The sequence below is a fragment of the Barbus barbus genome (assembly GCF_936440315.1).
Source record: "Barbus barbus genome assembly, chromosome: 8".
NCBI classification, from domain to species: Eukaryota; Metazoa; Chordata; class Actinopteri; order Cypriniformes; family Cyprinidae; genus Barbus; species Barbus barbus.
Window position 1 is genome coordinate 26,568,136 of NC_136736.1, and position 15,818 is coordinate 26,583,953.

The window sequence follows — 15,818 nt, forward strand, 5'->3', positions numbered from 1 at the left end:
AGTGTGTCAATAATGTAAAATTAAAAGATTGACCTAGATTAGTCTTAAGCATTTTATACAACTGGCCACTAGGTGCTAAAATGCAACAATCCTATGCAAATGTCAGAGGAAAATATGGCTTTAGGGGACTTATAGCTGACCTTTTTTTTAATCCTAGGAGATAGAAACTAGGAAAAACTCCATATAATACCACTGATAATAAAAATCTAATTCTTAGTCAAAGAGACAAAATAAAACAAACTGAAGCGCAAGAAAATGATAAAAACAGGACAGAAGACACAACTGCACAGTAAAAATCAAACGGGCAGAAAATCTGACCACAGGCGTGGTTGGATCACAGATCCTACCCGTCTCCACCCCCTGATCCCTAAACCCACCCATCTCCACCCCTAGATGTGGATCCAACCACGCCCCCTGAACGGCTACTGCTAGTCTGCAGCTAGAAGCTGTATTTCTTGGCTGTGTACTTGCAGTTATATATTCAGCCACGAGGGGGTAGTGTGTTTACTAGATGTGTTTCTGGTTAAATTTGTTGTGTGATCTGGTGAGAAACTTGACCTTTCCACACAGACACTCTACACCACAATCTCTTAAAGCTCCTCAAGACATCCCGTTCAGGTTTCACTCTTGGTTTTTAATAGTTAACTAAAAATAAACCCATTAAAACCATTATCATTATTTAGAATAAAATTAATGTTCAAATAAAAATATTTTCTAAACTTATTAAGTTGCCATGAAGGGATGGCGTTGCAACCTCTTTCTGTAGTGGCCTTTACAGCTACCAGTAAAAAAAAAAAAAAAAAAAAAGGGCCAATTTATAATTAGCTCATAAAATTGTTTCAATATACAGGAAATAATAATGCATAACTATACAATTAAAGCTAGGGTGACAGGTACTAATAGTTTAACTGTCTTAAATTATGTTGACTGGCGAAACTAGCTGTGAAATGACCATTTTGAGGATGTTCCACAAAGGAAATGATTCATTAATAAATAAGTGAAGTGAAAAAAGATTTTTTTCTCCCAAACATGCTTTATTTTCGTCAATATGAAATACCACAATGCAATAGTTTTATTTGTGCACACTGTCATGATACCAACAATAAGACCAAAAATTTTCCAGCATAATTTTTTTTTGTCGTCATATATTAGGAATAAAAAAAAATTACATTTTGCTTTTAAACCTACATTCTCAAAGTCAGGAAACATACAAGAGCTTAAAGGAATAACATCACACAAAACTGAATATTGTGCTAGCATTTAGTCACCCTTATGTCTTTCCAAACCTTTATGACTTACTTTCCTCTGTGGAACACAAAAGGAGATATTTTAGCTAATGTCCAAGCTGCTCTTTTCCATAAAACAACGATTTACACTGGTGAGCTCCACAGAAGTAGTCCACATGACTATAATATGATTTATAGCTGCAAGATTCTGGATAAATTGAGAACCACAATTTTTTGTCTTAAATAGGGTTCACGATCCTCCCGTGATTCTGAAGTAAACAAAATAATGTGACAAAATATTATTGCTCTGCAGTCAATATTTAAATCACACAGATTTGAATGATCCAGTATGATTTTTTTCAAAGGTTTAATAGACACGGGTGAATGGCTGTCATTTAAAAATGGGATTGCGTGGGTGTTTGAATCGAGATCGCGATCTTTTAACGGTTAATCGTGCAGCTCTAGTATGATTATATTTCTGAAGCCATGCTATAGCTTTGTGTGAGGAACAGACTGATATTTAAGTTACTTCTTGAAAATAATCCATCCATTGTAGCTCTTAAAGTCTCTATTAATGCCAAACCTGATGTGATGAGTCTTGAGGCAACACTTTTGATTTCACACTAAGCTGTCGTATGAACAAACTGTACTTTGCACTGTACAGACTACTTTGACAGTGATTTTTATGCTTCGTGAAGGTTTTATTGTGCTGGACTTTCTGTGAAAATAAAAATAAATTTTTAAAGAAAGTGGAACAGAGTTGAGTAAATGAAGATGAACAATGCAAAATATGTAGAAATGATGTGCCAACACAAGTCTCGACTCGTGGTAAATGTCTTGCGAAATAACTAGCACGTCTGTATTTACTGAGAAACAAGCGTCGGATCCTTGAAGCTGAAGTCACAGATGAGGGAGAGGTGATCTGAAGGGTAGTTATAGGAAGGAAGCCTATTGGGTCCGATTTGTTCGGCTGTAGGAAAGTCCAGAACCGCATTAACATCAAACGCTCTGTGCGAATACCACACGTAATCCAGCGTGTGGCAGCTCTCGCCACTGGGCCTGATCTTCCATGTTGTGTAAGGAGGCTCGCTTTTCCCATCTGTACTCAAATGCTTATACGCACTGTCCAATCCCAGACTAGATGTTGCGAAATTCCTATAGACGTCTTCTGACGGCTCGGCATTAAAATCGCCACATACGATCAGAGGAATGTCGGTGTCTGTTTTTTCTTCGGTCTCCATTCTCTGTGCAACGATTCGTAGGTTCTGTAGCAGATCCGAGCCCTGCGTGCTGCGTAGGACCTCCCAACCACTCCTTGCTTTCAGGTGCGTCACCGCAACACAAAACGCATGTTCTGTTGCTCGGCAGCGCAGAGTGGTGATGATCGCCACCTGATTGGTCTTTAACATCATGGCGGACAGTCGTAGGTGTGTTGTGTTTAGTGACTGGAAGCGTTTGTGATTGAAGAACAGAGCACAGCCGTCTGGTCCGTTGTTGTTCTCCACATCCAGACATGGGGACCACGGTTTGGGGCAGAAACTGCTCTGGTAGCCCAAACTTGCCAGGACAGGCTGAAACATGTCAAAGTAGTGATCAACTTCCTGTAGGCAAATTATGTCAGGTCTGTAGGTTAGAATCTCCTGCAGGATCAAATACTTCCTTTCAGCCCAGTTTAGAGCATCCATGGGACACTGGACAAAACTGTCCATGCCTTCCCCTAATGCTGCAACAGGACAGAGAGAAGTTGGGAAAAAATGGTTTAAATAAAAATGACTGTAAATCATCCCAACTGAAGAAATTCCAAACATTTAGAACTTAAAACAAGTAACCTTTTCTTTTACAATTTGTGAAAACATTATCGTGACAGTTTTTAATATCTCTGAAATATTCTTACAGTTTTAACAATATTTATTGAATTAGTTTTAATTTTTATATTTTCAATTTAAAGTTTGAGTAATTCTGTTTAATTATTGTTATTAATAACAACAAAGTTTTATAATGATTTAGTTTTTCAGTTTGTTATACTTTTATATCAAGTTAAACGAAACAAAGATGAGAGAAATCTGCCTTGTTTTTAAATTCATATTTTATTTTTAGTTAATTTATTGTGTAACTAACCATTTTTTTAAAATATATATAAAACTATAATAACCTTGCCTTAGTTCATCATGGACAAAATAAATTGATCAAAGTGACAAAAAAAAGACCTTTATGTTGTAACAAATTTTTTTAATAAAAAACAAAAATCACAAATGATGTGCCTTTGAACTTCGTATTAATTCTGAAAGTTTCCACAAAATAGTAAAGAAGCACAACTGTTCTCGACATTTATAATTTTTTTTTCTTGAGTTCCAAATCAGTATATTAGAATGATTTCTGAAGAATTATGTTACCCTGAAGACTGGAGTAACAGCTGCTGAATTTTCAGCTTTGCAATCACAGGAATAAATTACATTTTGAAATATATTAAAATAGAAAACAGTCATTTTAAATTATAATATTTCACAATATTACTATTTTTACTGTATTTTTGATCAAATAAATGCAACCTTGTGAAGCATAAGAGTCTTCTTTTCAAAGAGTCTTACAACAGACCTCAAATCTTTGAATAGTAGTGTATAATTTTAAACACAAGTCATATGACACTCAGCATAATTTCTTTATGAAGATGAAGATTTAAACCTTGTGCAAGTACATTCCACTGCATAACTCTGATCGTCTGCCTGGTGTCTCCATGCCCGGTCTGAACAAAAGCTCTCTGCAGCTGGGCTGGCCGGTTTCTCAAAACCTCTTTACATTCCTGCAACAGCTCCAAAGGGTCCGCGGGGTCTTGATCCAGATCCAGTTTGTTACCTGGATTGTAAGTGGAGTCACACGGGTGAGGGAGAGCAGGTCTGCTGACGGTCTTAGCCAGGGCACTGTAGAGACTGCTAGTGCTGCTGCCCATGGAACATGCTGAAAGAAACAAAACAACCATCACATCAGGATCTTTCTTGATCCCCCCCCCCCCCCCCCCCCCCCCCCCCCCTGAATTCTATCACCAACTCTCTTTAAAAAAAAAAATAAAAATAAATAAAGAACAACAACTGTCGCATTGCTGCAAATAGCTGTCAGTGTGAACACACCTTTACAATGAGCAGTTGTGCTGAACTAAATCAGGCTTTGCCACCTATTTCCACTTTAACATTCTATCCTGCATCTTCTTCAAATAGGACAAGCAAACACATGGTTAATTCATTTATACTGAGAGCAGCAAGTAGGACCGGCCAGACATGAGTTGTATAAAACACGTCGCACCCAGAGCTGGGAGGCGTTCATGCATGTAATAGCTCCATTGATCTCAAGGTCTCGGTAACGTATAAGTTCACAGGTGTAGACTTCTTCACTTCAAATTAATGTCCTGGTTGGCTACACCAGAGCTTTCTATTGGTCTGTAGGTTCCTGGTAATCCATCTTGACCTTAAACAACTAAACATGCCTTGATTAACGCCTGGTTAGCTTTGGACTCAGCTGCCTCTGAGCTCTATAGATCACTGGGGGGGTTTGCTGCTCAATGTTGCTAAATGAGCTCATTTAACCATATCATAATCTTTAATGGCACTTGACTACATCCTAATGTGAGACAAAATAAAATTAATAAAATAAAATATTTACTATAGTAACTACAAAATAATGAATTATTTTAATGATAAATATTTTATTATAAATCACTTTTATTATTTAAATTATTTGAGTTATTCTTTTGCGCTGACACTCATCAGTGCAACAACACCATTGTAGAAATTAGATATCAACATGACAGCCTTCACAGTGCAACCTGCTCCATGTAAAATAAAGCAGCTTTTATTAGGATACTGATATCACTGGAGTCTTCATCTCATGTTGTATATGATTTTGCACAACATACACTACTGTTCAAAAGTTTGGGATCAGTATGATAAGAAATTATTATTATTATTTAGGAAGGATATGTTAAATTGATAAAGATGTATAGTATTGTTAGTGAGCGACGCCTTGTGTTACCATTACAGAGAGGCTCAAAATCACTCTCCAGAACATTCTCGTTCACCATTCCTGGCTGGTGGAATGATCTTCCCACCCCTATCCGGAACGCCGGATCCCTGTCAATCTTCAAGCAACAACTGAAAACACATCTCTTTCGGCAGTACTTGACTTCATCCTAAACTTAAAAAAAAAAAAAAAAAAAAAAAAAAAAAAAAAAACTTTCCCTCTATCTTTCTCTCCCCTTACTAGCTTGTACGTATTTGAACAATGACTGAGACTTGGTGTTACGAGCACTTCCTCAGTCTGATTGCCTCTTCAAGATGAATCACTTTTTTTATTCCCCAATTGTAAGTCGCTTTGGATAAAAGCGTCTGCCAAATGTCTAAATGTAAATGTATTGTACAGTCATGGCCAAAAATATCAGCACCCTTGGTAAATATGATCAAAGGCGGCTGTGAAAATTAATCTGCATTGTTAATCCTTTTGATCTTTTATTATAAAAAAACCTATTTCACAAAAATCTAACCTTTAATTGGATAATAAGAATTTAAAATGGGGGGAAATATCATTATGAAATAAATGCTTTTCTCTAATACACATTGGCCACAATTAACGGCACCCTTTTATTCAATACTTTTTGAAACCTCCATTTGCCAGTTTAACAGTTCTAAATGTTCTCCTATAATGCCTGATGAGGTAAGAGAACACCAGACAAGAGATCAGAGACCATTCCTTCATCCAGAATCACTCCAGACCCTTCAGATTCACAGCTCCATGTTGGTGCTTCTCTTCAGTTCACCTCATTCATTTTCTACAGGGTTCAGGTCAGAGGACTGGAATTGCCATAGCAGAAGCTTGGTTTTGTGCTCAGTGGCCCATTTTTGTGTTGTTTGTGAGGTTTGTATTTGGATTATTGTCCGGTTGGAAGATCCAAACATGGTCAATTATAAGATTTCTAACAGATTTATTTTTTATCTGTTGGTATTTGATAGAATCCATGATGCCATGTGTCTAAACAAGATGTCCAGGACCTCCAGCAGAAACATAGGCCCACAACATCAAACATACAGCAGTATATTTCATTGTACACATGGGGTACTTTTTTATCCCTGTGTTCACCAAACCCATCTTGAATGTTTGCTGCTAAAAAGCTAATTTTTTAGTTTCATCTGACCATAGAAACCAGTCCCATTTGAAGAACCAATCGTGTCTGATAACTGAATATGCTGGAGTTTGTTTTTGGATGAGCTAGGAGATTTGTTCTTGATATCCTCCCAAACAACATGTGGTGACGTAGGTATGGTTTGACAATTTGTTTAAAGGTTTTCTGACCCCGAGACTCAACTATGTTCTGCAATTCTCCAGCTGTGGTCCTTGGAGAGTCTTTAGCCACTCAAACTCTCCTCCTCACTGTGCATTAGGACGATACAGACACACGTCCTCTTCCAGGCAGTTTCGTAACATTTTATATTGATTGGAAATTCTTAATTATTGCCCTGATGGTGGAAATGGGATTTTTTTTAGCTCTTTTCTTAAAGCCACTTCACTAATTTGTGAAGCTCAATTATCTTTTGCTGCACATCAGAAATATATTCTTTGTTTTTTCTCATTGTGATGGATGATTAAGGGAATACAGGCTTTGTTTTCCCTCCTATTTATATTTCTGTGAAACAGGAAGCCATGGCTGGATAATTTCATATTCATAATCACCCTGGAGTGCTCAAAATTGTGAACATTAATGGGAATATACTTCAGAGATATTTTACTCTTAAGAATTTCTAGGGGTGCCAATAATTGTGTCCAACATGTATTTGAGAAAAAAAAAATCAATTTCATAATGATATTTCCCCCCATTTTAAATTCTTATTATCCAATGAAAGGTTAGATTTTTTTAAATAAAATATCAAAAGGAAGAACAATGCAGATACATTTTCACAGCCTTCTTTGATTATATTTACCAAGGGTGCCGATATTTTTGGCCATGACTGTATGCAAGTAGAATCCTAAAAAAAAATAAAAAAGCTGCACAACTGTTTCCAACATTAATAATAAATCAGCATATTAGAATGATTTCTAAAAGATTATGTGATACTGAAGACTGTAGTAATGGCTAATGAAAATTTATTTTAAGACATTATTTTAAATTTTAATAAGACTTCACAATATTATTGCATTTTTGATCATAAAATAAATGCAGCCTTAAAGAGCATAATACACTTCTTATATATATATATATCTTACTGATCTCAAACAATTGAATGGTAGTGTGTGTGTCAACGTACCATGGTATTGCTATTTGATACCATCACTGCACCATGGTACCAACATAGTACTTCTTTGTTAAGTAAGCTCCACACAGTTTTAAATAACATTATTCACTTCTAATCTAAAAATTGTCCACTTATGACCTCAATATATTATTTTGGGTTCAACTCAAGTCCACAAGACACAACTGGAGTTAAAACCAAGTGGCACAGATAGAAAGCTAAACATTAAAATGACTTAACCAACCAATAAAATGACATTTATCATTAGAATGATAGGAATCTTACCAACAACCTCCATGATTTCAGGTCTGGATTTCGAGTCTGTATTACAGCAGTGTGTCTGTCTGTTGTAAGGTTGTGTGAGCGATGTTCAGCAGAAATGCACAACTGGCTGTGTGTGCTAAACTGCTTCTGACAGAATGAGATTACAGACTTGAGACGTCAGAACACCATATGGACGCACACACCGTGTACAGAGGTCAGAAGAGTGGCCCAGGGTACATAAACTATGTCACCACATGTGGTTTTTGCACCTCACACTATACACATTTAGTACCAAAGCAAAATGCTGACGTCAATATTTTTCTTGCAAAACTGTTATAAATAACATATGGCGTAATTCCTTTAATGGTGAATGTCTCTAACTGTGTGATTTGGCATTCAGGAAGTTGGGCAAGGTAACAGCGTTAGCGGTTTGTACATTTCCAATAATCTGTAGCAACAATAACCTAATTTTTGGCACGCATTTGATGTTACTAAGTCAGCATGTGATTATGATATGATTCAAAAACACAATGTCGATTTAATCATTCTAAGATGTTTATACAATTGTTACTTTTGTGACTGTAAATACACTGATAATGCTCCAAAAGAATTAATGAATAAATAAATAAATGAATGCTGTGTGACATTTCTATTCATCATAGAGTCCTCCAACATGTATCAAAAACAAAAAATGTAATAGTATTTCTCACTATTATTGCTTTTACTGTATTTTTCACACCAAATAAATGCAGTATTGGTGAGCATAATAGACTTCTTTCAAAAACATTTAAAAAGCTTACTGACCCCAAACTTTTGAATGACATTTTTTTATTTTTAAACATAACCTTTAAACATAAAAAAAAAAATAATGGAAATAGAATGGTATGTGAATATGGTCCTATATGCATTCAGTATATCAAAGTACCATAACACTGCAATTTGACACCATCACTCCACCATGGTACTGCCGGAATGTAAGGGAGTATCATATCTTTCTGGACAATATTGTGCTAATACACCTCAGTGTCACTCAACATTAAGTTTGAGGTCATGCTTAAAAGTCACAGATCAAAAATAGCTTCATCCACACAAACAGAATGTGGGGAAGTACAGCAACACTGTTGTTACAGATGAAGGGTTAGATCAATATAACTCTACTAAAGGGTTAACGTGGCACTGTAAGAAAAAGATCCACCGCATGCATGTTGTAATAAATGAAGAAATTCTCTCTTATCTCGTTCTAGCTTCATTCATGAGATTAATCAGATCTCCTGCAGTTTGACTCCTAGTTAACCTGCTTATCTGTGCCATAAAATAAGTTTATTGTGTTAAGTGACAGCTGAAGCGGTCATGAGAAATCATACAAGATAAGATATAATGACATTTGTGTTTCAGAGTACATAAAGTACCTGTCTATGCTTGCCACTTCATGCGTATTCACTTTCATAAAATCATGAAAAGACTATGGCTGCATACCTCCTAACTATACAGTAGGTGAAAAACAGTATGGGAAAGAGTAGTATGTCAGAATTAAAAGTATTCATAAAACAGTAGGTGAAAAGTGCCTGGAGGACCTATAAATTCCACCAAGATTGTGAAGTGTGCATCTGATGGATGCTTTAAAATCCCATGAAAGGAGTTGTGAATGGCAGTGTATCGACAATGAGAACATGATGAATGTAGTAAATCAACATTACATTACATCATCATGCAATGTGAAGACCAAACACTGATCTGACAATATATAGGTGTCCGCTACACTCCTGTTCATGCTTGCTAATGAAAGAAAACTACACAAAGCGATTATAAAGGGATAGTTCACCCAAAAACGCATCCTACGTCATCCTCTGGAACACCACTCTCTCGTTAACATGCATACAACAGTTAGCGGAAGCTAGAGATTACCATTTACAAAGTTTTAAATATGGATATTTTTCTTACACAAACACATCGATTCACCTCGGGAAGAGTTTATTAACCACCCGGCCGGAGCTGTGTGGAGTAGTGCTTTTTTTGTTTTTATGATGGATGAATGCACTTTATTGGACTTCTGTTGAACTACTGAATGTCAACAGCCATTCACTGCCATTATAAAGCTTGGAAGAGCCAGGCCATTTTTTAATGCAACGCCGATTGTATTCATCTGAAAGAAGAAAATCACATACAGTGCCCTCCATAAGTATTGGAACAGTAAAGACAAAATTGCTCTGTTGGCTGAGGAGGGCACTGTATATACCTTGGATGGCTTGAGGGTGAGTAAATCATGGGGTAGTTTTCATTTTTCGGTGAACTATCCCTTTAATATCAGCACAACAATGCTGAAACAATGCTTGACCAATCAAATCTGAGGACCCCAACTAAAATATAGGGCAATAAAATGTATTTACATCTGATAGTTGGTGTGAATGCACCAAAATATTTCCCTTTATGTTCTGCAGAAAAAAGTTAATACAGGTTTGGAACACTTTTGGGTGAATTATCCCTTTACTACTTGGCTTTAATGATGGGAATGTTTGTTACATCGATTGGACAGTAGGCGAAAAATGTATTAAGAACGAGTCATTGAATCATTAATACAATCGATTCGTTAAAGTAACCAATTCAGAAAGTGACTTCTCAGTGACGCCAACCATTTATCCTGCTTTGGCATTGTTTGGAACTGGCAACATTGTGTCTAAAAGTGTAAGTTACTCAGTATCATCTTCATTGAACTGTTTTATAAAGTCAATATCACTCTTAGTGCTGATATGTTTATGAATACCTGCGGCCTCGTGCATACTATGCTGATATTTAGAATAGCCTACATCTCTTACTTGGTTGATATTGCGTAACTGTTCATAATAAAATAATATGGGACAGCATTTTCACATCGAAGCACCACTAACTGTATCAATTATTCGCAGTAGGCTCGAATTTAAACTGATGTAGCCTATTGTTTCTTGAATACCATTACGTTTATGTGAATGAGTCGTTTATCAACAAGTGGACTGAGTTGAACGCATTCAGAGTGGGCTGTCTTTTTTAAACAGAGACCATCACAAGAGCTAGTGGACATGCAGCACTTTAACATGATTTGTGATTCAAGAACTTTGAACGAATGTGCGCTGCGCAGACCGATCATCGATGAAACAGAAACAAACAAATGCAGAGAAGACGTAAAGGACGACAGAGCGCATACATTCAAGGTAAGCGTGGCTATTCGTAGCCGATTTTGTCACTCACCAGATTGGCTTCAGACACTGAATATTCCTCTTGTAGCTCGGTTATTGCGTGTGTCGATGCGATCTGTCCTTTTGGAAACATAAGTGACCTCCTCCAACACGGCACAAGAACAGCTGTAAGGTCATAGGACCACGGTGTTGCACTGCTCTCTGCTGGATTGAGGTGGTAATGCATGTACAAACACAGGATTCGTCCTCAAGGGGGCGCCTGCATTCAAATCTCTGTAGGGTTTTGTGTCCTATAAGTAGGGATGGGTACCGAAACTCGGTATTAAATCGGTCTCGGGGCTAAATTATGAAAGACCGGAGTATCGATAAGCTCTGACGTTATCGGTACTTCTGTCGGTATTGGAGAAATTAAGAAAACACACATACATTTATTGTTCTCTCTCTCTCTCTCTCTCTCTCTCTCTCTCTCTCTCTCTCTCTATATATATATATATGTCGCCAGCTGTTTTTATGTGCAATAATATTCAAACATTTGTCTATGATGCATTTTTGTTATGCGCAATTCAGAAGCCAGATCGCGCTCACGCGGATGAGCCTCAGCACACGCAACATGAAAGTCCTGTTTAATTATGATAGAAGAGAGAACCAACTATTCAAATATCTGCTCACACTTTAGGCCTGTGGCTGTTATATTAAGCTAAGTATTTTTTTTTTTTTTTTTCGATTTTGGCTTCCAAGGATTATAGCCGCATTTCTTCTAGCACAACTCCCTTCCCATAGCGGCGCGGATTCGTTCCTCCGAACCAAAACTTATCTGAATCAGCTCAATCAGTGATTGTTATAAAATGCCGTCTTTACTGTTGCTACATTGCAGGACATATTTGATAGTAAAACGTTGAGAGTACAATCTGAACAAGTGACGCTGTTCAGGCTGAAATGTGTGTGCGCGCGTGTGCCTGCGCGGCGGCGTGCTCCAAAACAGACAAGCAAAGTACAGTTTGAGCTTCGGGCGCGTCGAAATAACACACAAAAATATGCCAAAAAAATACACACACAATGTGTCAAAATGGCCGGTTATGAGAGTCTTCACTTTTATGTTTTAAGTGGATGAGAACAGTTGGGAGAAAATCCGATGCGTGTCAGTATATTGTCTTAAAGTGTCAGACTGGAGCTTGAGCCATCAATGTTAATCAAAGAACAAAATGCAAAGAGAAAATCACCCACAGCTCTTAATCTGAACAACGTTATAGCTTTAATAAACATAAATCTATCAGTACATACAGTGAAAACTATGCAGTGCTCATTGCATTTGATTACTTTTGTAACTATTACTTACCTGAACATTAATATTAGTAGACCTTCATGGAAAAATGAAAGCACTGTTTATTTCATTTCGTTTGTGTGTTTGTTTTATTGTATTTGTCAGTTTGTTTTACTTTGTTTCTTTGTTCATGTTGTTACTGTATCTTATTTTATGTATATAAAACACTAAAAATACCTGCGCACTGGTGCATTTACAAATTGATGAAGTGCAGGCATTTTTAGTGTTTTATATACATAAGATAAGATACTGTAAGAATATGAACAAAGAAACAAAGTAAAACAAAAAGTACCGATAAGAATACCGTTAAAGTACCGGATCGACAAGCAGTATCGATAAGAGTAGTAATACCGTTAAAACCTTAACGATGCCCATCCCTACCTATAAGAGACATACAGTGGAGATCAGAATGATTGAATAACCTGCAATTTCCTAAATTTAGAGGTCACTGCTTAATCCTATTTAAAGTCATCATAACTGGAGTAAAAGCACAGTTTTTAAGCATATTTCATGAGTTTTCATTTACGTTGTCACTCACTCATTCAAGCCCGCCAAAAAGGCTGGTCATCCACAAAAGACAAATGCACTAGAGGACAGGATAATGCGGAGAATCTCAACGGGCAATCGGTTCAACACTGCAGCTGTAATTGCTCGCCAGTTCATCGCTGAACAGACTAAAGGATCTGTCTCGCCATACAGTGTCTCGACCTTTAAGAGAATTTGGACTGAAAGCCCTCTTCCTCTCATCAGCAGAAAGAATCAAAAAGCTACACTAACCTTTGTTGAGGAGCATGTTGTGTAGACAGAGGAGAACTGGTCCAAACTGGTTCACTGGTTTATTTGGGTTCGATGGGAAACATTATGTTGTCGTCAAACTGAGGAAAGACTGAACCCGAGTGCGTAAAGAAGTCAGTGAAAGGTTTAGGAGGAAGTGTCGTGGCTTGAGGGATGTTTTCTGCAGCAGGAGTTGGGCCTCTTATACAGCTACGTGGAAGAGTGAATGCAAATGTTTATCAGAACCTCCTGCGGCGACATGTGGTTCCTTCCCTGTGTTCATCAGCCAGCAATTTTCATACAGGACAATGCCCCTGTCACACAGCAAAACGGTTAAAGCATTTCCTTGAAGCTGGAAACATCAATATAATACAGCATGTGATGTCATATGCCATGCCTCATCTTATTAGTTTTTTTGTTAATAAACATTATGTAAGACAGTTTGTCATTGCAGCCTACTGTTTTCTTATAGTTGTGCTTTTTAATTAAGAATAACGATGAATCCATCTTTTGTTTTAGTCTTAAAAAGTGAAAGGTAATAAGCAGAACATACAATTATCTTTTCTTGTAAAACGTGACACCAAGATTGCGAATTTGAAAGTGGATTGGATTCATCGTTATTCTTAATTAAAATCCATTCAGAGGCCAACTTTCATTCGTTTGCCTTTGAAACTATATTGAGGTGTTTAAGGACTACATTTCTGTAAATCTACATTTGTGTAAATAAAACATACCTTTAGTAACAATTTTTATTAAACCAAAATTCAACCTCTTTGTTCTGCCTAAAAACACAAAACTTATCAATGTGACAATGAAAAGCATGTATTCCTTTTTTTTTCATTTCTGTCACAAAAAAATTAATAAATAATAGTTGTAGAAAAATATTCAATATCTTCACAAAATGTACAAACATTACTATCCGAGCTCTGAGAAAAGTTAGAGGTAACATTTGACAACACTTCCTATCTTCCTAAATTGGATTTACTTATTCCTACAGATCGGTTCTTTTAAACAGTTCAAAGAATAGGTTCAAGAACGGATTCACAGATTATTTTACACCATGACATAAGATTTTACACCATTATGCTAGTTTGTGAACTCTAAAATGCTCTAAGTTAATGATATATTCACATTTTTCTCGACTTTTTGTATTTCTCTTATGTTTTGTAATGTTTTTTCTTGCTAAGAATGTTTACTTGTGCCTCAGTTCATTTTGTTGCAGCCATGATTCAGCCCATAAAAACAAAATATAATTAGCATTAAACATTACACACATTTTTGTATTACATGGCAATTTTGAGATGATTTAACAAAATCTTATTTTCATATTATTTCATATGTAATGATTGCCACATGTGTCCAGTACATTTAATTTAATATTTCTGCTCATTCATAATTTCATAATGTATATTAATGTATTAATTACATTAATATACAAAATCATAATTTTGTATATTAATGTAATTCTTAAAAAAATGACCTGTCAAATTAGAGACAAAAAATTGCACAATCCTTGCACATATAAGACCCTGTGGCATATTTTCCACCATCTTTTGGTATTTATGCCTTAACATGCAACTTTGTTGGATACTTTTCTGTTTAAGTGCAGTAGGCCATTAAAGAAGAAGCCTTGCTGTTGTAGTAGCGGTTTTGTAATCTATATGAGCGTAATTGTATGGGATGTGAAATATGATCGCCATTATAATATCAAATGCCCCTGTTGCTCTTCCTAACATCTTGTGGCTTTCGGTGGTGATGAAACAAAATATTGACACCTACAGTCATGGGAGCAGGTGGTGCTAAATGCTGATAAAACCCAGTTTTAGGTTGATCTGATCTTCCTTCAACTCCCATGGGCATACACATGGGTCCTTATTCATGAAACACGAGCAGAGCGAATTTCATGCGTGAATCGTTCATAAATCCATTTGCTGCAAATTGTGGTGTTCAGTTCAATAGGACAGAGGAAGTACAGATACATTTTTCACAGATTTCCTTTCTGCTTGCGTTTCATGAATGAGGCCCATGGTTATTACATATTGCATATCAGCAGCGATCTATACATCTCTGGTTTTCTATTGCTAATGAAACAATCTTCACCGGTTGGGTCAAACTTCTCTTTTGATTCAAAAGTGCCTGTAGAGCCTGTATGAGGTTTAATGAAGCAAAAATGCAAGATGGAGCAAGATTTGTAAGAACAGTGAGTCTCATCATAAATGAAAACACATTAGGCTACCTAAAGCATTTACTGTAGTGAGGGAATGAGAAAGATAAATGCGTGAATTAATAAAGAAAAAAAAGATGTCTGTTATGGTCATCAAGGTTGCATTTAGGCTATTTATCATAATTGTGAAATATTATTACAGTTTAAATTAACGTATTTTAAGATTTTAATGTATTTTATTTTATTTTTGTGATTTTATGCATTTTTTTGTCGTTTTATGCATACCTGTGAACAGGTGTTAAATTGGGATTTGTTATTTCCTTTTACTTATTATAAGAAATTACCCTCTAACACTAGCGTTCTCTATACTTTTTCTATTCTTTTGATTTGTTTTCTTTTTATTTATTTAACAAAAAATAAAAATAGGTAAATGTTAGATGTTGGAACTACATGTTTCAAAGGGAACTACATGTTTCAAAAACACTTCTGATGGCCATAAAATATAGCAATATATTTTATGCTAGCAACATATCAGAATCAGAATCAGAATGAGCTTTATTGGCCAAGTATGTTTACACATACAAGGAATTTGTTGTAGTGACAGAAGCTCCACAGTGCAACAGAAAG

General features: G+C 36.2%; 1 protein-coding gene across 3 annotated transcripts; it reads right to left on the minus strand.

Moving 5' to 3' along the window:
• Nucleotides 1-1,025: 1,025 nt before the first annotated feature.
• LOC306874371 (nocturnin-like) lies at nucleotides 1,026-13,191 on the minus strand. Of its 3 annotated transcripts, none has more exons than XM_079424367.1 (3): nucleotides 13,031-13,191; nucleotides 3,909-4,181; nucleotides 1,026-2,949 (listed from the first exon to the last, which is right to left on the minus strand). In XM_079424367.1, the coding sequence occupies exons 1-3, from the start codon at nucleotides 13,044-13,046 to the stop codon at nucleotides 2,090-2,092; spliced, it is 1,149 nt and encodes a 382-aa protein (XP_079280493.1). In that variant the 5' UTR covers nucleotides 13,047-13,191; the 3' UTR covers nucleotides 1,026-2,089. The 3 variants fall into 3 exon arrangements, with proteins under 3 accessions (XP_079280493.1, XP_079280495.1, XP_079280494.1); XM_079424369.1 differs by lacking the exon at nucleotides 13,031-13,191 and adding an exon at nucleotides 10,985-11,128; XM_079424368.1 differs by lacking the exon at nucleotides 13,031-13,191 and adding an exon at nucleotides 7,784-7,987.
• Nucleotides 13,192-15,818: the final 2,627 nt, after the last annotated feature.